The sequence below is a fragment of the Coffea arabica genome, chromosome 1e (assembly GCF_036785885.1).
Source record: "Coffea arabica cultivar ET-39 chromosome 1e, Coffea Arabica ET-39 HiFi, whole genome shotgun sequence".
Lineage (NCBI taxonomy): Eukaryota > Viridiplantae > Streptophyta > Magnoliopsida > Gentianales > Rubiaceae > Coffea > Coffea arabica.
In genome coordinates, this window is record NC_092311.1 from 5,485,894 (window position 1) to 5,509,566 (window position 23,673).

At 35.6% G+C, this 23,673-nt stretch overlaps 1 protein-coding gene across 3 annotated transcripts; it reads left to right on the forward strand.

Annotated features, from left to right (window-relative positions):
- Positions 1-13,325: 13,325 nt before the first annotated feature.
- Positions 13,326-23,598, forward strand: LOC113703546 (transcription initiation factor TFIID subunit 7-like). Of its 3 annotated transcripts, none has more exons than XM_027225053.2 (7): positions 13,326-13,367; positions 13,547-13,666; positions 16,495-16,628; positions 16,722-16,841; positions 17,288-17,357; positions 17,761-17,929; positions 22,031-22,258. In XM_027225053.2, exons 2-6 carry the CDS (start codon positions 13,549-13,551, stop codon positions 17,922-17,924), a joined length of 606 nt encoding a protein of 201 aa, XP_027080854.2. In that variant the 5' UTR covers positions 13,326-13,367; positions 13,547-13,548; the 3' UTR covers positions 17,925-17,929; positions 22,031-22,258. The 3 variants fall into 3 exon arrangements, 1 of the variants encoding a protein (XP_027080854.2); XR_011815759.1 differs by lacking the exon at positions 13,326-13,367 and adding an exon at positions 23,287-23,598 and having other exon boundaries at positions 13,432-13,666; positions 22,031-22,100; XR_011815757.1 differs by lacking the exon at positions 13,326-13,367 and adding an exon at positions 22,941-23,220 and having other exon boundaries at positions 13,432-13,666; positions 22,031-22,100.
- The last annotated feature ends 75 nt before the right edge of the window (positions 23,599-23,673 follow it).

Genomic DNA, 23,673 nt, shown 5'->3' on the forward strand with positions numbered 1-23,673 from the left:
TTGTCAAATTAATCAATTAAATTCGTAATTATTTAATTGGTTAATATAAGTGGCAACTAGTATTTTCACATACTAGGGGAACATGCAATCTGATTTAAATAACCCTCGTAGTGTGTTATTAATTTGGGTTAGGCTTTTTTAGTTTTTAAAGCAATTAGGAAATTAATTCCTATGGTCGTACTTAGGAGTATTTCCTGGTTAGGGGTAATCAACGGTCGTACCTTGGTTATCAATAAATTAAGGAAAAGTTGGTCGTTAGAAATTTTCGGCGACTATAACTAGCCTATTAATTAAATTAAGTGAACCCCTGTGCATCAATGATTGGATGAATGGACTGTGTCTACGTAGTTGTATCCTTGACTAGAATTTATTTATCATTTATTTGATTGCTATTTACAATTGTATTAATTATTTATTTATTTTTGGTTAAATTATTTAATTATTTTTAGTTAAATTGTTTAATTTTTTATTTTAATTTCATTTTGATAAAATCCCCGTTGTCTCGAATTTAAAAAGAATCGAATTTTTTCCAATCCCTGTGGATTCGACCCTGCTTACAGTAATACATAGAAAATTTATTTTTCTTAAGCAGGTATTTATTATTGTACAGGCTCGACACCTGTCATCTAACTACCCTCAAGTCTTCTGATCAACCCATGGAAATTAAGATCCTTAAACGTGACCACCTGGTTTGGGCACGCCTAACTACCAGAGAGTCTTCTGACCAATATTCAGAAATTGAGTTCCTTAAGTGTGACCACCTGGCGTGGGCATGCCTAACTTATCGAAAGTCTTCTGCCCGTGGACGAGAATTGCCTTCCTTAAGCGTGATCACTTGGCGTGGGCACGTCTAACTACCAGCTTCCTACCTCAAAAGCAACAAATCACTAAATGCAACTAACACTTAACAAAAACTCCAGAAACATAAGAGAACCAAAATAGAGAGCCTTGGGTTGCCTCCCAAGCAGCGCCTTTTTTTAATATCTTTGGCTAGACATTGCCATATTTATTCACGGAGGATAAAAGCATGCAGCTCATTTCAGTGCTTCATCTTCTATGTATCCCTGATAACCCTCGTAAATAGAGTAATTTTTGAGCACACGAGGTATGGTCTTCCATGGATTAGTAGATGGCGCCAAACAAACAAGTAACGACCTTCTTTCCTCACTCCTCCATCACGAGCACTTATTGATTCGAGATATTTTGTCATCGTGACTCTTAACTTATTCCTGTCATGAAATTCAAAATCTTCTGGTATAATAAAATCAATTTCACTAACAGAAATTAAAGAATAAGAGTTAGGAAAATATTGATTAAGGAATGGAGGAGATGTCACCGCATTTGGAGATTGGTCACTAGATTTATTCACTTGAACAATTTGATATTGGGGTTCCATTTCTTGTACTTTAATTCCCTTTACAACTGCATCTTTAGATTCTTCTTCTTGAGACTCTTGCAGTTCCATGTCATTTATCAGGATAATTGTACTCTCATCTTCTTTAAGGTCAATGTTGGTCTGTGAGGGTAATTCTTCATAAATTGAAAAAAATCAATTTACTCATTGTAGATGCCAATTCACGCGTTCCATCTTCCATCTCTTTAATCATCCTTTGTGTCTCCTGTTGAAATTGATATGTGTTAGTAGCTATTAATTCAACCATTTCTTCAAGAGACATACCTGACATGGATGATAGTTGTTGAGACTCTTGCTGTTAAAAACTTATTGGTCTTTGTTCATAATCAAGATTGAAATTATCCCACCATCCTTGATTATACCCGTTTGAATAAGAGTTATATTACGTTTAAGATTGGAGTGAAAAACCTCCAAACTTATTCATATAGGCATTTAGGTAATCTTGATATTCAAAGCACATACCAGTTGAATGATCCGTGGCATAACATATTCCATAGGTTGCAGCAGCCATTTTTTCTGTAAGAAAACTGAGTGAATTTGAATATTGATCAGCAGAAAAAGCACAAGCCTCATTTCCTTTCATAGGAATAAAATCCAATCCATCACCAAAACACGGATTGTTAGTGGTCATTAAAAAAAATAATAAAAAATAAAAACAAGATGAACTCAAAAGAAACAAATTAATCAGGCACCAGTCCCCTGCAACAGCGCCAAAAATTGATAGGTGTCGAATCTGTGCAATAATAATAATAAAACCTAACTACCACCAAAAGCAGTCAATAATCAATTCTAAGTACTGGAGCAGGGACTCTAGGTATGCAATGCGTTACTTGATTCACCTTATTCCGAAAAGTTTGCTTAATTCGATATATCAGAATTAATTATCTGACTAAATTTACTAACTAGTAGACAGTGGCAAGCAGGGTTGTCTTCTCAGGGATTGGGGAGAAATTTGTTTCCTTTTGAGTCAAGATAAATGAAGGGTTTTAGGATTAAATGCTAATGAACTAAATATTGCGCACTATTCAATCATACACAAAAGTTATAACAATTAAAAGTAGAAAACATATAAATACCAATAAATGAAAGAAACAGTTAAAATAATTTAGATCTCACAGTAATTGCCGAACCAAATCTTCAATTGTGCCCTTGACTAGAATACGGAGATTTAGCTACACATTCTCAAGGGAAATCCGCAGGACTCCCTTGATAACCACTGGTTCCTTCTCAAAAAACTAACAAAAGTAGACAAAGAAAAGAGACAATTTACGGCCGTCCTCTCAATTCCTATTTTGCAGCTTCTCAAGGAAAACAAAACTCCTCCCGAATTATTGCTGGCCGAACTTTTAATCACGCGGGATCCGGCTTGGTCTTCCTATTTTCTCGTTTTCTAAGGGAAACAAACTCCCAATTGAAAAAGGAAACATTCTAAAAAAATAATACTTAATTGTTTCCTAATTCAACTTTACAACTAACAAAGATAATTAAAGTCTTCCAAATTCACCAAAGATGTCCATATTTGACTAGAACTAGGAAATCTCCATGCGTGACAAATTTCCGAGTCTTTTGGACTTGAATATAGGCCCCGAACGTACCACCACCAAATTAGCTGGAAACTGCCCCTTTTAATCATGTTTTGCTTATTTTCCTACAATTTAGCACTATAAACCACATATAATTAGAATCAATCAATTAAAATAATATTTGGCTAAAATCAAGGAAAAAATAATTATAAATTTAGCAACAAATTATGACCTATCATTGTCTCTTTCGAAATTCAAAGTAACAAGGGGGTGTTTTTGTATAAAATATGACAATTAAAGCAGTTCAAATAAAATCAAATAGTTAACTAAAACTTAAATGACAATTTATTGAAATCAGATTAGTGACACTAAAGATCTAGCCAAGAAATATCTTCAGCAATGGTTCATCGATGCAAAGGCAATTCCAATTATTTACTAATAAATAGGTTATAACTGCCAAACAAGCGATGACAGTCAATCCCGACTTAATGTGTCGGTGATTAAGGTACGTCCATTAATCACTACTCTAACCGAGAACTAATCCCAGGTACGCCCGTAAGATTTAATTCCCTAATTGCCTTACGTATTAGAGGAGACCTATTCTAATCAAATAACGCACTACCAGGGTTATTTTAGATTAGCTCGCATATTCCCCTGACACAAATCTAATCATGCCAGTTGTCACTATTTCAGAGCAATTAAACAATTACAGATTTAATACTCCGATTGGCAATAGGTTACTAAATCAATTCACTATCCGGATCCAAGATAATCAATTAATTAAACAGCCATAAGCACTGCAATCAGAGAATATGCAAATACCAATAAATAAGAGAAATAGATAAAATTAATTCGATCTCACAATTTTTAGACGAAACAAAGCCTCCGTAATTCCTTGATTAGAAAAAGAGATTTAGTTCATCCTGAGAGAAACCCACGTGAAAATTCAGAAGTAATTGTCGAAGACATTCCTCCAAAAGTCAATGAAGTAAATCGATTTAATCAAGAATAAGCAAAGAGTTTGCTAAATCCAAGAATGCCCAATTGTTTCCCTACTTCCCTCTAACATACGAGGGAGCAAAGCTACCTAAAGACGAAAAAGAGAAAAAGTCAAGAGAAAAATTACAGTAGTCCAAATTGTCTGCTATCCTTCTCCTATCTAATTCCTACTACTTCTACTATGCGGCTCTCCAGAGGAAAAAGGAAGACTCCCCATCCTTCTCGATCTCCTCTCTCTTCGGAAACTATCAAAAGAAGAAAAGTTCCAATTTTTCAAAAGTGTCCCTGGATGCGGTATTTGCCCATGGGATAAGGAAGCAGAGTTGAAGTATTCTCCCCTTGTTGACTGTTGCTAATACTCTTCTCCTGATAACCGTCAAATTGGCATATTTTTATGATATCTGTAATAAATACAAATTTTCAAAAGTGAGTAAAATCTGACAATTAATCCACATTGGGTAAGGTAATAGAGGAAATTAATTATAAAATAAATGATAAAATTGCAATCTATCATCAAATGTGCATTAATTGGTGGATTCTAACATTATCAAAGGAAGTTGGAACAAAAAGTGATAAAAAGGTACAAATTCCTCACTACATTTGCTATTTGGCGCGGCCGCATCAACTCAGGGTTTAGCATGTCCAGGAAACTCGAGAATGACGCGTGATATCCTACTGACAATTGGAAGTGCAACGTGGGGTCCCAAATATTCCATTAGTTGATTGTTTGGTTTGAATTGACAATAGTAGTTTAGCAAGAATAGAAAACTTAACAATTAGTAGATTTCCTTTCTTGTTGGTTGCAGCTGAATAGTATAGATAGAAGTCAATCGAGACTAGGTGACTTAACTTAGCTTTTGAGAGGTCAGCCGCCACAAGCAAGAGGACAGACTTGCTTTTATCTTGTGTTTTTTCTTATTCCATCGGCCTTCATCATCTCAATTGGGAGAAAATGCATTCAACAATTGAATTTGCAATTTCGCGTGAGATAGTTCCAACGGAGATCAACTAAATCTCTTTTTCTAATCAATGAATAACGGAGGACTTGGTTCAACTTAAATTGTGAGATCAAATTAATTTTACTCTTTCCTATTATTTTTTGGTATTCGTATATTTCCTGTTTTATGTTATGGTTGTTGTATTATTCAATTATTCTGGGCTCAAATTTTAGATTAATTCAATAACCTAAAATCAATTAGAATAATTATATCTGTAATTGTTTAGTTATTCTAAATTAGTGGTAACTGGAATGATTGGGTTTGTATCAGAGAAATATACGGGCTAATTTGAAACAACCCTTATAGTGTGTTGTTTGGTTAGAACAGGGTTTCTCTAATTCATAAGGTAATTGGGAAATTGAACTCTACGGTCATACCTAGAGTTATTTCGCAATTAGGGTAATAGCTAACGGTCATACTTTGGCTGTCGATAATTTAAGGAAAAATTGACCGTTATCGCTTGTTTGGTGGTTATAGTTTGTTTATCAGTTTGTAAGTGGAATTATTCTTGCATCGATGATCAATTAGGAGAACCATTTCCGAAGTTGCTTCTTGGTTAGAGCTTGTTCAATATTATTTGAGTCTTAATAAGTTGCCATTTACTTTTAGCTATTTATTATATTCAAGTAGTTTAGTTTATTTTCATAAAATCCACCGTATCTTGAACTCTAGAAGAAGTTAATTTCTCTCAGTCCCTGTGGATTCGACCCTGCTTACCACTAGATACAAAATTTGTATTTAATTTGAGCAGATATTTATTATTGTACAGATTTGACAACTTGTTATTGTTAAAAAAGTAAGATCTGACCTTTTTGTATATAAAAAATGATTACATGTAGATAACATAGTGATTTCCGGCTAAAAAGTGGTCGAAAATTTAGATTCGGACCAAATTTTGCTAACGTAAATTTGTAAGGGACGTAAAATTAACAATTTGAAAGTAAAGGATGAAAAAATTCATTTAGTAAAATATGAACCAAGTTTTTACCAATTTTCCCATAAGAAAAATTGGATGAGATAAGGAATTGTGCATCTTACTGTTTTTTGGCCCAGAATAAGAAGCATTCTCCTCTATGTTTGTCAAATTACGTTGACCGACAAAAATTGGCATTATTGACCCATCAAGCTCAAATCGCCATCCCCATACAGATTTAATGCTTGAATATTGCAGATTTATATCTCAGCTGATATATTTACCAAAATTTTCATAATGTGCAGATAACTACGATTTAAGGAACCCCCCGGGGGGCCCGGGCGGGCTTAAAGAAGCATCCCCCTCAGGTTGTTTACATTTCCCTGAGGGCAAAAGTCTCTTATGTAAGATTCTGAATTCTTGAAATTATTTTCGTAGTCACCCCCAAGTAGAGGAATTTACATACATAAAGGGGGTCTTATGATTATTATATATGTAACCCGACTACCAATAAATCCATCAAGTTGTCTTTTTTTTTTTTGGTCGATACAGGGGTGTCCGGGTCAATTCTTACAGGGCCCGACTAATCCCCTGTGGCCCGGACCCGGCGCCCCAACCCGACTTGAACACGATAAATGCGCGGAGGAATCCAGTGGAGCGGAAACTCGAACTTGAGACCTTAAGGATCACCTGTGAGAGGCGCTACCGCTGGACCATTCACGCGGGGGCTATCAAGTTGTCTAATCTTGAGAGCCCTTTGGGGTCAAGAATAGTATTTTAATTAGTAATAACTGCATCAATTAGAAACATCTATAAAATATATGATCAATCTGAGCAGTGGCAAATAATTGGAAAAGATAAAAGGAAAGAGATGAAAAAGAAACAAAATGAAAAAAAAAAATCGACCAAAACAACAAAATATTACTACTAGAACCATAGAATTGCTAATTTAAAGCATTTGTCTTTCAAGTTTCAACCAACGAAAGGGTTGACCCAAATTGACTTCAAAATATTTTCTACCATAGATAGAGAAACTTCAAAAGTTACATTAACATTTGACCAAAAAAACTGATGATAAAATCCCATCACTTAGGTTCTAGCCTAATCTACAAAATATCAAGTACAACATCTATCAAGCCAGATATGCCATCAGCACCTCCTTCATTATCACCATTAACCTCCTCAGCGCTGGGACCATCACTCTCCTTGGAACCCCAGAACCTCCTTCCTTATCACCATTGCCATCGCCAGAATTTGAAGATTTTTCAATTGTTGCCTTCCCAACAACTTTCACACCCTTCTTTCCATTAGGGTCGACCATACCAAGTTTTGCCTCCAACTCATGCAAGGCTTCTTCAATAAGCTCTAAGAGCCCGATTGTCCTAATCAAAATCCTCACATTGTCATCTTCAGTAGTCCCACAGAAAGAGCCCAAAAAATCTCTCTTTGTTTCTTCTATCCCCACTGCTTTGGTCATATTGTAAACTGCGCATCCCTTGGACACCTGGTCCAAGAGATGGAAAATAACTCCAATGCAGGATCCAACAAGGAATCCAATTTATCAGATCTTTCCAACTTTGCCAAATCTTTCAGATATTTCTCTCCTCCTAGTTTCAAGTCCGCCTTGAATAGTCTTTTCTGTTCCCAACTAAACCTAATTCTAGCCTCATTATCAGGCGGATCATCATTGCAAACCAACTTCACCTCCAAAGGTCTGATTTTATTGATCAAACTTTGATTTGTTGCCATCTTCACACATGCTGCCTGAACAGCTTTAACACCCATCCCTTTAGTTACCTTAGGACCGAACCTTTTGGCAGCCTTAAATCCGGATTTCCCTGGGTTCCATGGCATGTTCTGAAACCAATATACTTCAAGCATAATACCAAACTAGATATAAACTAATCGTATAGGCATGCAGCATAAATAAGCAAATAAACCCAAAAAAAAGCCTTAAATTATGATCAAATACCAGGAACACCCACAATTGCAACTCAAAATCAGAAGTGAATTTGAAATGTTAAGAGGGAAAAGGGGAGCAAAAGACCCCATTTAAAGTTAACACCATTATTATTAAATAACATAAACTGGATGGGCACTACAAGAAAACTGACTTTTCGCGATGCCAGAATTGTGCTGCAAAAAGTCAAAAAATCGCCGCGAAAACCTTTTTGCGGCACAAATGTGACGGAATTAAATTGTGTCACAAAAGTAGCCGTTACAAAAGAGAACAACACAATTTTTCAATACGTCTCATGTATTTGCATCGCTCTTTGCGATGCCAATTTGAATGTCACCACTCTACTTGCGGCACAAAAAATGCGCCACAAAATGTCCACAATGTCATGCGACAAAAACTCACGTCGCAAAAAGTCACCAATATGAAGGCCAGAAATCAATTTTTTCATGGTACAATAATTATCATGCTCAAATATCCTAAAATCGAATATTATAACAAAATATAGTTCCACAATACAGTAGAATAAAGTATCATACATTGTTTTAGTCAAATTCTACAAACTTTATCATTTAATATTGTTCGCTCCAATTACAAGATGTTTCATATATTCCAAAATGTGCTTGTCTTCAAAAGTACAACACTTCATCATACATCTCTTAAAAACATCTTCATATTTCAAAATCCTGAAATAACACAAAAATATGGTCATAACCATTCCTGAATTCCCTATAGATCTACATTCAATAAAATTCATTTCCAAATTAGGGAGAGACAATATCCAGTACATGATCATCGGTATATAAAGACAATATCCAGTTATATATTTATGCTAAGAGAGTACCGGCACTTATACAAAAAGAAATTCAAAGACGTCCTGAAACAAATTACATTGACCACCTTGCCACAACAAGCTTGAATATGCACATTGGACTCATCAGACTTGATAATGAGAGATACCATGGGAGCTACCCCTCCTAAGTCCTAAGTCAGTTAATGTAGCGAAAATAGAAGGAAATAGAAAGGAAAAGTTAAAAAAGTTTGCCCTTTAAGAACTGCACAATTATAAGTAGCTAACAGGAGCAATCCATGTCTTTATCTAAGTAGATCATTCTTGCACAATTTTAAGCATAGGAAATTATATCGACAGCAAAATAAGTATATTCTTAACGAGTAAAATTGATCTTCTATCACAAGCATAAAAAGGGTATCGATTGATTGGAAGCTAAGCAAGAAAGAAGAATTTGAAAAGAAAAATTGCTTTGGGTTGCTTTACATGTTTCTTGGATATGCATTTTGCTAGTTGTGTTGAACAAGAGTTCAACTACAGTCTAAAAAGGAAACGAAGCATATAAGATAAAAACAATATCATCTTTGCACCTTTGTCACTGACACTGTTGTCGGCGTGATATTGAAGAATAAAGAAGTTAAAATTTCTCTTCTTTAATTGCGATTTATATTTAGGGTTTTGGTGGTTGTTGTGTTTTTTAAAAGGAAACAAAATGTGTTTCCATTTTTGCCCTTGAAATTATGGACATGTGAGAGAGGCATGTGTTTTTTGAATGGTAAAGTGAGCAAAAACGAGCTTTGAGAGCAATTGGGTAGACTTTTATATATCTTACAGATTATTGTGTCTAATTTTAAATATGAGGGGCTAAAAAGTTTTTTCTATAAATGTGAAGGACCAATTTGGCAAATTTTCCTATTACTTTTAAGCCATTTCGATGACAGTAATTTCTTTTGTAATGTATAATAGTTTTTTTTATGAGGATATAATATTTAAAGTGTCAATGCTTTTAAGTTGCTGTTTGACAAAATTGAAATTTACAAAGGCTTTGACACCGGCTCAAGGTTGTACAACTTGTGCCCTCTCGTTCTATCAATTGCAACTTGTGTGCTTTCTTTTCTATCATTCATGTGTGAGCTTAAGTGTTTCTAAATTTCTAAATTTTCAGTAAGTGTTAGACAAAATTGTGGATTCATTTTGAACGCATTTTAAACGTGTACAATCCTCAATGAAGTTTGAAGACAATAATTCCTCTCATGATATCGATCAACTCTAAATTACTTTGGGTGCGCATTTGTTTCCATTTAGGAGTCAAAGTTGGATGGGAACAGATACTACACTTGATCTTTGCCAAAAGGCTGATAAAGGTATAAATTGGATGGGAGCGACATACTAGAGAATCAGCATCGGTTTTATGATTTATCAAAGCCAATATGGAGCAGAGTTTCTATCAAGAATTGCATTACGTTTGTCTCCATGTCATGGCCTTCCCCTTATTATATTTATAGAGTAGAGTTAACAGTGGATTTAGCAAGTGTAAAAAAGGTGGTAAGTTATCTTGATTAGTCATAAATTCTAGTTATACCTTATAATCAACTAGGAAAATTCTATACTGAGCGAGTGACATTACATTACATTACAACTAAGCGACAATAAAAACAAACAAATTAAAGGATAACCCATCTTCTTGATTTTAGGAATTCTTATGTTTGTGTTTATCGTTTAGTAATGTTATCATTTATAGTCACTTTTTGTAGATGAATTCAATCAACAAGTTCCAAAAAAAAATGAAAATTTTACAGTCTTAGGAACTAAATGTAGTTATTTATTTAACGACAAAGAGTAGGGACATTTGTCAGAAACATCCGTCCCACACAATGTATGACCTAAAATAAGCCAATAATGTTAAATTCAAATTGTATAGAAGAGATAGCGTCACATAATTTGGGCACAACAAATATGTAAGAACCCACACAAACAACGGTACCCAAATATGGGGGAGAGTTGAATTGAGCGGTAAGATGGAAAATGTTGTAAGCTAGAAGTCTTGAGGAATTCATGAATCAAGGAACTATCCTTTCGGTCATTTGGACATTTGCATAGGGAAGAAGTGAGAAAGGCAAAAGAAGACTACACTGAACAGCCGTACCAGCACATGCAGGTTGCAAGTCCTCTCGCTTAAAAAAAAAAAAAGAAAAACAAAACCTGCACCTCTAAAAGTATTGAAGGAGATTCTGTTTGCTGTGAATTATATAATGTATTGAAGGAGATAACCTACAATGTGCTACATCACAACATCACCCCGTTTGGCAAGTGAGTGTTTTGGGTGTTTGTCTAAAATTTTAGTGTAGTTCACTGTAAAAGTTTTTAAAAAAATTTTTGATGTGTGTTTTTTTTTTTGAATATTTTGAAGTGTATAGTTTAAAAACTTTGAAAAGTTTTTTAAAGTTATTGTAGTTAAAGTTTTTAAAAAACTTGTAACAGACAAACTTGGCAAAAAACTTGGCTCCGTTTGGATTAGCTGTTTTTGGGGGGTGTTTTTGAAATATTTTATTGTAGCAGTGTATATGAAAAATTTCTGCTATAAAATTTTTTTTGAAATATTTGATATACTAATATGGATAGGATATTTTTTGAGTTATTATATATTACTGTAACATTGTATTTGAAAAACTTATTTTTTTGAAAAAAATAACCAATCCAAATGCTTATCTGTCAAACAAGGCCGTAGTATCTCATGGACTTTTTCTTTTTCTGTTATTTCTACAGCATGGTAAACCACATAGTAAAATGACCCATCATTCAAGAACAGGAGCACGGACCACAATGCCCCTCTCCCTAGCCGAGTTTTGGTTTGGTTATTTCAGGTAATTAAAGAATTAAAAGCCACTGGCCATTTGGTCCGGTGGTCATCACTCTATTGAGTGATGCTGGAGGTCAGGGGTTCAACCCCTACCTCCCACAAACTTGCCACCTTACGTGGCCGGTCTTCTGCCCCCACGGAATAACTTGAACGGTCCGCTCCTCCTCCTTAGGGTATGGCGACCTTTCTGATTTATCCAGGATTCGAGTCTCGTTGTTAATGTGCTCGGTGTGGAGTAGGGCCTCCTCTCCCGGGCCGCAGGGGATTAGTCGGGTCCCGTAAGGATTGACCCGTACACCCCTGTGTTGACAAAAAAAAAAAATGTAATTAAAGAATTAAAAAGACAAACTACTAATTTGGCAGCCTCTAAATTTTGATTCCCCGCCTCCATATTTCTTCTCCGTCCTCCTCTGCAGGTAACTGACCAACGGGTACCTGAATTTAGATACCAATTCTTTTACATCTAATTCTTCTTGCTCTTTTTTTTCTTTTTCTCTTACTGTGGTAGAAATCAAGAGCAATGACCCAAAAAGAAAAAAAAAAAAGCTATCGAATAATTGCGATAGCTGATTTTTCCCTTAAGATACTCGACTCGTTCTCAGTTCATTTAGACTTGTTCGTTCGTTAACAGTTCATTCGAAATTTTATATGAGTCAAGTTCAAACAAATATTTTGGCTCGATAAGTTATCAAACGACAGGAACTCTTTCACGAATTTAAATGATTGTTACGAATATGGGCCTAATTGTCATTTCACAAAATTTATAGTGCATATTGTACTCCAAATTCCTAATTCCAGGCTTAATCATTCGCAGACATGGGCCTAATTGTTTGCGAATGGTTCGTTTATGGTAAACAAGTTGAGCTCGAATTCGAATTTATACTAGAATTTTGCTTAACAAGCCCACTACGAACATATATTTAGAGCTCGGACAGTATCGAATGAACACAACTTGTTTGAGTAGATTAATGAACATGGCTCAATAGGGATGGCAAACGGGTCGGGTTCGGGTTGACGGGTCGGGTTGAGGCCGAAAAATTTCGGGTTAGCAGGTTCTTTGTTATACTTAGGCCTCAACCCGACCCGTCAACCGAAAATTTTCGGGTTGAGACCTGACACGAACCCGAAAATTTCGGGTTGGCGGGTCGACCCGAAATGACCCGAAACTTAATTTTAATTTATTAATTTATCACTGTAATTTCTAATAAAATTAATTTTTTACAAAATTAATTACATCATCAAGTAATAAAAATTTAAATAAATAATTTCAAACCAAATCTAAAATAAATTAAACACCATAAAAGTGTTTTATCCCAAACCAAATATAAAATAAATTAAAACAATATAAAAGTAAAAAATAACATAATATATTATTTGTCCAAATATAATAATTTTAACTTCACACAAGTTAAATAAATTCATTTAGGATTAAGTAATTAATGCCTTTGGAAAAAAGAATGATTTAGTTTAGTTAGATAAAATAATTTTTATGTTTATTAAATTAGTTTTAATTCGTAAACGGGTCACATCAGGTTACCACGGGTTGACCCGAAATTGACTTGTTTTCTTTTCGGGTTCATCGGGTTCGACCTGATTCTGACCCGAACTTCTAAAACCTCAATCCAAACCCATTAATTTCGTGTTAGATTCGTGTCGTGTTTTCGGGTCGTGTCAGGAATTGCCACCCCTATGGCTCAACATATAAAATACTCGTTCGACTCGATTTGTTTACAATTCTAAAAGTAAGGGAGATAAGTGATATTTTTAAACATTTAGAGGAACTAAGTGATATTAAGATAAACCCCGGGGGAGGTTTCTGATATTATTTCAAATTAGAAATACAAACTATTAATTTCACTTGCTCCTCTAAATTCTCATTACTCTCCTCCATATCTCTCTGCCCTTCTCTGCAGGTAACTGACCAACGGGTGCCTGAATCCAGATACCAGTTCTTTTACACTAATTCTTCTTCCTTTTTTTTTTTTTCCTTTCTTTGCCGTGGTAGAAATCAAGAACAATGAGCCACAAATATAAGCTATTCGAATAATTGCGATAGCTGATTTTTTCCTGTTTTTTTTTGTTGGGTATGCAGGCATGGAAGAGCAATTTATACTTCGGCTTCCACCTTCGGTAGCTGAACGGATAGACCGGCTCTTGAGCGAAAACGCATCTTCGTCTTCTGATGACAAGTCCTTGGATTTAACCTTTTCCGGTGAGCGACTTTTTTTTTACCATCTCTATTCTTAAATTTGTGTTCATCAATTGAGAGTTTATATAAGAAGCGTCAAGAAAGGATTTTGATTAGGAATAAGTGCAATTTAATTATTTGGTTTGACTAGTTTGTATAGAACCTCTACTGAACATTGTTATGCTTCTTCTTTGTTCGGATTAAGGCATGTCAATCATGGTTTTGGAGCTTTTATAGTTTCTGCTCGCTGCTGATGTTGCTTCTGCTGGTGCAGCTGAGCTGCTTGTTCCTTCGTTTTTGTAGTGTTTATACTTTATTTCGATCTATTGTTCCCTGATGTTCACCAATGTCAGTGTTGGCACTGTTTAATTTACTCACACCTGCATGTATATTTCATTTGGTTTTTTTCATGTTTTTGAATCTCACAGCGTGGTTGATTGGTTCGCTGAACAATGATTTGAGTAGTCTTTTTAATCTAAAAGATGGTCACTTATTTGCCACTTGTATCTTCAAAAGGGATTGTTTATCTACCTCAAACTTGGTTTAGTCGTCCTTTATACAATGTGTATAATGATTCTTTCCTATTGGCTTCCAGCTTATGGTTGTATAATCCCATTTAGTTGCTTGAGCTTTTGGTGATTTCTTTTTTTTTTCATCAGTGTCCTTGAGCATCCTAGTAGATAAGGTTACAGAAAATCAGAGAATGGCAGATGCAATGTATGTTAGGATATTTTTGGACCTTCTTTTAATTGCTGCTGTTCCTATTGGTCTCAAGTTATAAGTCTTTGGAAAAAATTTGCTAGTTAGGAGATTAAGGAACTTGTTCTGTACATTCATCCGGCCACCAATTGCTTCTGACTCTTGGCTCTGTTCTCTGTTATATCGCTTTCTCTTCAGAAATTGAGGCTCAACTAGGCTTCTTTTTCTTCTATCCCTAGCCTCACTGATTCTCTTGAACGATGCATGATATCTTTTCCGTTTTGCTCTTTCTCTCTCTCTCTCTCTCTCTACACACACAGAGACGTATATGGTCCACACTAAATTATTTAACTAGTAACCTGATCTGGAGCGGTGGTTGTTCTTCTAGGATCTTGTTCTTATATTGAAGTGTGCCCTTGACCATTTTTTCTAAACCTTTTTGGAAAGTGGGAAGCAGGAAAGCGAATACACATGATGTGCAACTTAAACTGCCATAAACAGTCTCAGTTCAACTGAAATAGGATTCATGTCTTTTCAGTGAAGATCTCATCTGTGTTAGAGATGTTAAAATGAGAATCTGGTTACAAATATGCAAATCTTTAACCCCCAACCAGTTTTTACGGGACAATGTTGGGAGGATGGAATAGTAATGTAATCAGATTACCAATATGAGGTTCATTTGGTAAAGGAGTATGAGCCAAGGAATGGGTATATATTTAAATGATGCATATTGTTGGTGCTTGGAAGGATTTTATCTGAATTGGTATGTTGCTTTCATTTCCTGGACATATGTAAATGGGGCAATTTCGAAATTTATCCCATACTTGATGTCGAAAGACTAATTTTACAAAGAAAATACATGGATAAAATACAAAAGGCAGTCAGAAAAACAGCATTTTCCAATTTCCATCATCCTTGTGGCTGTGAGACAAATCCTTTTCCATCTGTACTCCTCACTTTATGCCCACAGCCCCTGTAATCTCTATCTCTCCCTCCCCCTCTTCTGCTAGCTCTAGCTCTTTGTTTTTTGCTTGTCATAGCTCTTCACTAGTTGTGACATTGCTGTAGTGACCATTGATATTTTGCTTGAAAAGATGCAACAGTTCAGTAGATTCTCAATTTATGTAACGGAAGAAGCATTTTGATATCTACAAATAAATTTGTTATTTTGGATGTCGGTGGATCTAACATGGGTTGTGATTCAATCTTGGGACTTGGATTATTTTGTTTGTAGTTTTTTGTAGTCTTTTGGAAATTGAATGGATGTAGGAGGTCTAGGGAGCTGAGTGGTGTTTATTTTTTGTGTAGTATGGAGGTTGAAGAGGCGTGGTTCATCCTTGGCATTATTGTTAGTCTCTTTTATATGATTTTCAATGACTTCTCTTTGATTGTTTTTCACAAAAAGGAGTTGAATTGTGTAAAATTGGCCTCTTCAGATAGCTGTGGTGGTTGCTGGTGGTAGTCTCGCACTACTTGTGGGGAGTAGGGGAAGGCAGACTGGTCATTGCTACTGGGAAAGGGGAGAAGGAAGAAAAATGGTAAAAGAATTAAGAAATAGGAGTCATAAAGGAAACTTTTCAGGGGGGGAAAAAGACTTCAAACCAATTCCTAAATTTTCAATCAAATGCTTTGTTGGCTTTGATAACACCAATGCTGATTCTCTAGCATATCACTCCCATCCAATTTTGACTCCCAAATGGAAACAAATCAGCCCCTAAGGTTAATTCAGAGTTGATTGATATCATGAGATGAATCATTGTCTTTCAACTTCACTGAGGGTTATACACGTTTAAAATGCGTTCAAGTGAATCCACAACTTTGTCTAATCATGAACAATGAGGTTGAAACATTATTTATATGTCAGTCCAAGTAATCACACAAATTCAAGATTCTGAATGTAACAGATGAAATTGCATCTGAATGAACACTTTCTGTCGACTGTCCCAGCATGAAAAATTAGAATTGGACCACTTTAGACTTGGTGGACTAAAGTTAACGAATTTCTGTGAAATTTCATGAGTTACTATGGTTGTACATGTTATTGTTTGTTACACTGCCAGCATTTAAAAGTCCTCCTGAATCCGTAGTTGGTTGACATGAATTTTATTTTCTTCATCATTCTACTTCTTGAGGGCTTGATTGATATTTTGTAGAGGATGGGAGAAGTGGCACATTTTCAATAGGAAACGATCACTTCCCTGCATTTCTTTTGGATTTACCTGGCATTGTGGAGTCATACAAAACCTATGATGATAGCGTGCTGATTAAAAGTGCAGATATTGGTCAAGTATGCTGTCAGCTTGCCAATTATTGCTTTGTAACATACATGGCATCTGAAGAGTTCCTAGTTCAATTTTGTAAAATTTGTGATGTCTTGCAGATGATTATGGTGAAGGAGGAAGGTGACAGTGTTCCAGATGAGGTGGAGTACAGACATGGCCTTACCCCTCCGATGAGGGATGCTCGAAGGCGAAGGTTCCGCAGAGAACCAGATCTAAATGTATGTGGCCTTGTGAACTGTCTCTTCTTCCAGTATCCTCTCTCTCTCTCTCTCTGTTACACACACAAAAAAATGCGCAAAACTAAGACATAGACACAAACAATGATACATTATGGCTGCAGTGGGTGTAAGAAAGGGACAGAAGTAGATGAGACTATCGCATGAATTTTCCATCAGATGCCATCACCTTACCTTTCAAATTTCTCCAAGAGTAAGCAATAACAGTTGATTAAAGCCTACAATGGGAAAAAACAATTTGTGAGATAGTGCCACGTAATGGCTTTTCCCATGCCCCTAGGTAGTGTTGTTCATAGGCATGAAGTGTCTATTACATATTTTGTAACTGTAGACATGTCTGCATGGGTAGGTATACAAGTTAAACATTGTGTGCTAATATTAAATTGGTATTTATTTGAGTGAGTTATGAGACGTGTGCCATTTTGCAGCCTGAGCTGGTCCGGCGTGCTGAGAAAGATTTGCAGAATATTATGGCTGGTGGAACAGCTGAGAATATTGATATCCTTCCAGTTATTCTGGCTTTCAGAACTTGAAGTAGTCAGCTTTTATGGATTTATTGAGACTTTAGCTACGTATTAAATTTTCTTTAGTTCATACTGGCACAGATGATCGTGTTGTTGTACTTGCATATTAGAATCTTAACTTGTCAAGATGACTTTTCATTCTTCTGGCTGTTGGTCCAATCTCATACTTTGTTTTGTTCGTTTCACTGTTAGATGTAGCAGGGAGGTCATGCGCATCAATTGAAGAAGGAATTCAGAATTCCACCTTCTTTTGATATTTACAGTTGTGACTTGAGATGATTGTGGAATTTTAATGGATACTGTGAAGCTGTGCATTCCTAAGATAGATTTTCTTCATAGTGTATAATTTTATTGTTGTTATTCCTTGACAAACTTACATGTTGAAGCCATTGAGCATGAGGAAGATGGCGAGGAAAATGCTCGTAATGTAAGTAAGAAGGTGGAACCTAAGCCTCCAGAGAAGCCTGACATACCTGAGGCTGGGACAGCTGGTGGAGAGCCAGACAGAAGCGATTCTGATGAGTCTGATTATTCAATATGATGGAGGTCCTTTATTTAAACTTGAGTATCTGGTTCTGCTGGGTGGTTAGACCTACTATTTGCAAATTTAACTTTGTAAGGTCATGGTTCGTCAACAAAACTTTATGTCTAAGGGTTTATAGTTAAAGGAAGTTTAGTAGTTTTATGTGTGTGCCCTGTTTGGATCTTGTTGGTATTGATAGCCTATTTGAGATTCGACATTGCTGTGGTTTTTCAAACATTGGATAGGTTGTATATATCAATACACTAATTAGATCTAATGAGCGGGCAATCTTTGTAGTAATTGATAGTTTGGTTTCTGGGAGTGCACAATATACAGATTAGGGACTCCAAACTTCAGACCCCATAGTGTATATGCATGCACCATTCATAAATTCATTTCAAACTATCTTACCAGAGTTCTAGATGTATTTATTGAAAGGTAATCTACAATCTGAGATTAGTGGAAGAGAAGCGAGTTGATATATATGATTGTGGTTTGAACAAAATACTTCCACCAAAGGTCACAGTACTAAACTTTGTTCAATCTGGAAATGATCTTAACTAGGGATTTGTTATTGGTTTGTCTGCAGGATTATTATAATAAACTTGCTGTTTAGTGTGAAATATGATTGTGGAGAACATATGAATATGATGATATGATGACTGAGGATCTTAATGTTCGAGTTTATGGATATGCCTCCTCCAGATGTGCCTGTCTTTTGGTCCTTTTTGTGCCATCTTTCTTCCATGAATTCCCAAGAATTAAATCTGTAGTGGCTGGCATGAATTGTTCATCAATAGTAACTGTTACAAACAATTAGTCAGGAAGCGTAAGGATGCTGTAGCCTGTGGGCTGATGTCATCTTTGTCTTTTCTTTATATTGGCTTGTGTGATAATGCCATTTTTATTTCTTTACCTTGGTTTCTCCATCTGCATTTTGGGAATCTACCTAAATATTGGCTTATTTCTAGCTAAGAATTTCGGCTGTAATTGCTTAAGAAATCCTAGAAGATGGTGAATGAAACTTTATGTCACTTCAAACAAGACCTTTTGACTCTCTTAACATCTCTATATTGTAAGAATCATATAAGAGATTTAAGTAGCCTTAGAACAAAGAACTTAGTCCTTTTTTTTCTCTCATTAGGGGAGAAAGTCTTGTAAAGAGGAACTTGGAGAAATACTTCATTGTACAACTCATTTTGGTGAAGAAATAGAACATCTTGGGAGCTTGTTCATCTAAGCTTTTCTCATTTTTCTTTACTTGTGATTCAATATGAGTTCATGCAATGAATCTATGAGCTTTATTGTCTTATTTCTTATTTTGAAATAAATTTTTAGATCTAGGGAGTAGATGAAACTTTTGGTACTATAATATGAGTTGAATGTAATTTATATTTGTTATGTCTTGTATTAACTTGTCTATTTATACATTCTTATTATTTGTTGGTATTAATCATCAATAGCAAGTTTTTAGTTATTGTTGCTCAATGAAAAATAGGTAATAATGATGGAACAAGATAAATGGAACTTAAGGAGTAGGCTCACGAGAGTAGAGGTACACTTAAGTGGATTTTTCTCACCATTTCATGTAGCTGAATGACTAGATTTAGTTCTTTACCATGAGAATAGAAAAGACTAAGCTAGTTTAATCCACTACATCATGAGAATGAGATTTGGCAGTATTGGAAATGAATCTCTAATTAAATAAGAATAGTAATAAGAGGTAAAATTCATTCACTTGTATTTTTGGACCATTAGTAGATTCTACACCCTAGAACTTGGATATTTAGTGAATTTTTTCCAAGAATTTCTCTCTATGAGTTTGTTGGTTAAAAGTTAGTAAGTGATTTGGTTGCTTTTTCTTGCTCTTTATTTGATATTAGTCTAAATAATAAGGTAAGTTAAGAATCTAGTACTTGTATATTAGCTCCTCGTGGGATCGACCCGAATTTATTCTAAACTATTAAGTTGGTCTACATACTTGCAGTAAAATGGGCATATTTTGGAATTAAACTTACACATATATCTAAATCCCGCCAGACACAGAACAATTCTTCATTGGTCTTATCAATTTCAAGACAAAGAAAGTGCTTTACCTCCCCGATCTCTTTCATTTGGAAACGTACAAACACCTATAATGATTAAATCATCAACATATACAAGGGCAATAGCTGACAACCACTGCTAGCTTCATGAACATATTAGAATTTGTAGGTGCTACAGAATATCTACTTTGAAGTAAGAACACAGCTATCTTGCCATACCATACTCTTTGTGTTTACTGTAATCCATACAAACTCTTCTTCAATTTGCACTTGTAACTTGATCGGATTGTGTCTTCAAACGTCTGTGGTTGATCCATATAGATTTTCCGATCTAGTTCTCTATGAAGGAAAGCATTTTTGACATTCACCTACCAAAGCTTCGATGACTTGCTGGTTGCAAGTAATGACGGGACTCGAAATGTGGTCAACTTTGCTACTGGGCTAAATATTTCATCATAATCTAGCCCATATTTCTAAGAAAATCCATGAGCAATGAGGTGTGCCTTGTACCTCTCAACTGAGCGATCTGAATGAGTCTTAACTTGGTAGACCCATTTGCAAGAGATAGGTTTGACATCCCTTTGTTTGAAAAAAGATCCCAAGTCTCATTTTGTCTAAGTGCTTGAATCTCTTTCTCCATGGCTGTCTTCCACTCAGTACTTTGAACTGCCTCCTAGTAAGTAGATGGTTCAACTACTCCATCATCTTTTGTCAAAGCTACATTAGTGTATCTGATATTTGGCTTCTTTTGTCTAGTTGATCTCTGTAGTTGTATAGATGAAGTATCATCACATTCAATCTCCTAGTATTGGCTTCGCCTTTCATCTTTTGGGGTTAGAGCATGTACTCCTATTCACCAAGAACTTTCACTTTTCTCAAGTGAACAAACATTGGTTATGTCGTCAGCTCCCTCTTGATATGCGTCTAGCTTATTGGTTTCAGGTTGATCATTACATCTCTCTTGTAGCTTCTCTTTTAACTCCCGCGAGTCTAGCAATAATGTTGCCTATGGTGACCACTAGGATGATGCCTCATCAAGTACCATATTTTGTGAGACATAACATTTTCCAGTTGTGGAATCATAACACTTCCAGCCTTTCTGTTGATTATCATAGCCCATGAATATACAACGAATGGCCATCTTATTGAACTTGGGTCGTAGATGATCTAGCACAAATGCTATACTCTTAAGTGAGTAATATTAGGTTTAGCATTCCACAGTTTGTCAACTGGAGAAATAAAGCTTAACTTAGGCTGAGGTAGCCTGTTGGTTACATGGACTAACATTTTCATGCACCCAGGCCAAAAATGTAGACATACACTTTTGGCATGTAGCATGCTCCTGTAGATCTCTGTAAGATGTCTATTCTTCCATTTAGCTACTCCATTTTGCTAAAACATACCAGGACAAGTCAGCTGCCACCTAATCTTGGAGTCCTGGAAGAATCTATTGAACTCATCTGATGTTTATTCACCTCTGTTGTCTACGGCGCAGGTACCTTATCCTTTGGCCTATTTCTTTCTTGACCTTCTTCTTGAATTCTTTGAACTTGTTTAAGGCTTATAACTTTTCTTTCATAAAGTCAACCCAAACACATCTAGAATAATCATCAATAAAGGTAATCATGTACCTTATACCACTGATTGGTGGTTCTTTCACTCTACCAAACACATCTAACTGAATTAGCTCCAAAAGCACCTTGGTTCTGAACTTTGACTCCTTGTATGTAAGTTAATGAGCTTTTCCATGTTAGCAACCTACACAAACAATGTCTTCTCGGACACCTAATTGATGAAGTCCTCTAAGCATCGACTTCATCATCATGATCTTCAACTTGTGGTAACTAACATGCCCCAATCTAGCATGCCATAGATCAACTGTCTCGTTCTTTCTCATGTTATCAACATAGGCTTCTTGAGTTGACATCATATACACTGATTCTAATTGTTTCCCTTGCATGGTTGGTGTACCTATAACTTTTAGATGTTGATATACGTTGACATTATCTAGTTCGAGCAATGCGTAGTTATCGAAAGCTGTCAATTGAGAAACTGATAGTAAATTCTTCTTCATTTCAGGTATATGGTACACAAGGTGCAACTCCACATGTTAAGTATTGTATTGAGGTAGTATCACCATATTATCAATGTGAGTAATTGGTAATATGAAATTATCAGCTGTCACTACCAATTGGATGCCTTTGTACTCTGTCAAATTTATTAGCTTTTCTTTGTCTCCAGTCATACGGTTAGAACAACTAGAGTCAATAATCCAATTATCAATATAGATGACAGGTTTAGTACTTATCGCATGTAGCAAAATGTGAGCTCTTGCACTGCAAATGATACCTAGACATCCCAATCTTTATCAGTCTCATTCATTTTTTTTGGAGGATGTAGCAGCATTATCTTCTGCTGGTAGGGATCTACAAAATTTTGTGTGGTGCCCTTTCTTACCGCAATTGTAGCATTCATCGTTTCACCATTTCTAGTTGACTGGAGACCATTGACATCATTTGTTTTGGCCATTTGCTCCTTGACTCTGGCCAACTCCCTCTCAATTGTTGCTCTTCCACTTATTCTGCTACCATGGGCTCCACTTACCATTTGAGTTATTTTATTTATTCGCTGGTCTCCTATTTTCGGCTTGAGATCCTCTCTTTTTGGTAAAGAGAGCTTTTTCTTCTTCTTTGATAGATACTTTAGACATAGAGCTTCCTCATTGGCAAGTAAACCTTTCAACTCATTTAAGGTTGGCTTCTTGACCCAACCATAGGCAGTAATGATAAGACCCCTGTATTCCAGTCTTAAGGCATGGATAGCATTCTCTGCATTTTGGTTTCTGTGATTGCATTTTAGGAATCGAATTTGGATATTTCATCACAAATTGATTTTAATTTGGAGAAATAATGAATTACTGTCATATTTTGTTGAGAAATAGACAATAATTCATTTTCGAGCTTTTGAAACTCCGCGTCATTCTTTGCAGAGAGTGCCCTGAGTGTATCCCATGCCTCTTTTGGAGTCCTAGCATCTTTGATCCGGTGTAATAAATCATCTTCCACAGCCATTGTTAAAGCACACAGATTTGCTAACTTTAACTTTCCACTTTTAAAGTAGCTCTGCCTTCGTTGGTAGTGATGTGTCATCTCCACCAACAACGAGCCACAAATCTTGTCCAAATAGGTAGAACTTCATACGAGTCCTCTAGGAACCATAGTTGTTGGAATTGATATTTAATTAATCAACATTTCCAACTGAGACAGCAACCTCTGTCATAGCTAATTTTTATGACTTACACTTTAATAATTGTGTGATATCAAAAAATTTCACAGTGTTTCACTGTGCTTCTGGAGAATCTCTTCTCATATTGGCCCTGTGCGTGTACCTGCAAAATAAAGATTTTATCAAGAGCCGGTCCATAATAGACTTGCTCTAATACCAAATTGTTGGATTGTGCTGGGTTCTAATAATAAATTAATGGATTAAATCCACTAATAATGGAGGCAAATGAACAATTTTATCATTACTATATAAAAAGTACCATGAATGTTGTTACTCTGGAGTGTGAGTGTAAGTATTCTGATGATCTTAGTTTTGTTATTCCAATTATACCCTTATTAATTAATGATTGGAGTTTAACATTATGCTCTTCTTGATTTATTATGATAATTAAAAATTCATTATATCATATCTATTGATTTAAAAGAAAATAATAGTTG

Bases quoted from the DNA above. Each gene is read 5' to 3' on its own strand.
- LOC113703546 (XM_027225053.2), top strand. From the start codon at position 13,549: ATGGAAGAGCAATTTATACTTCGGCTTCCACCTTCGGTAGCTGAACGG. The intron at 13,667-16,494 runs GTGAGCGACTTT...GATATTTTGTAG, and splicing joins CTTGGATTTAACCTTTTCCG to AGGATGGGAGAAGTGGCACA. The intron at 17,358-17,760 runs ATATCCTTCCAG...TGACAAACTTAC, and splicing joins TGGAACAGCTGAGAATATTG to ATGTTGAAGCCATTGAGCAT.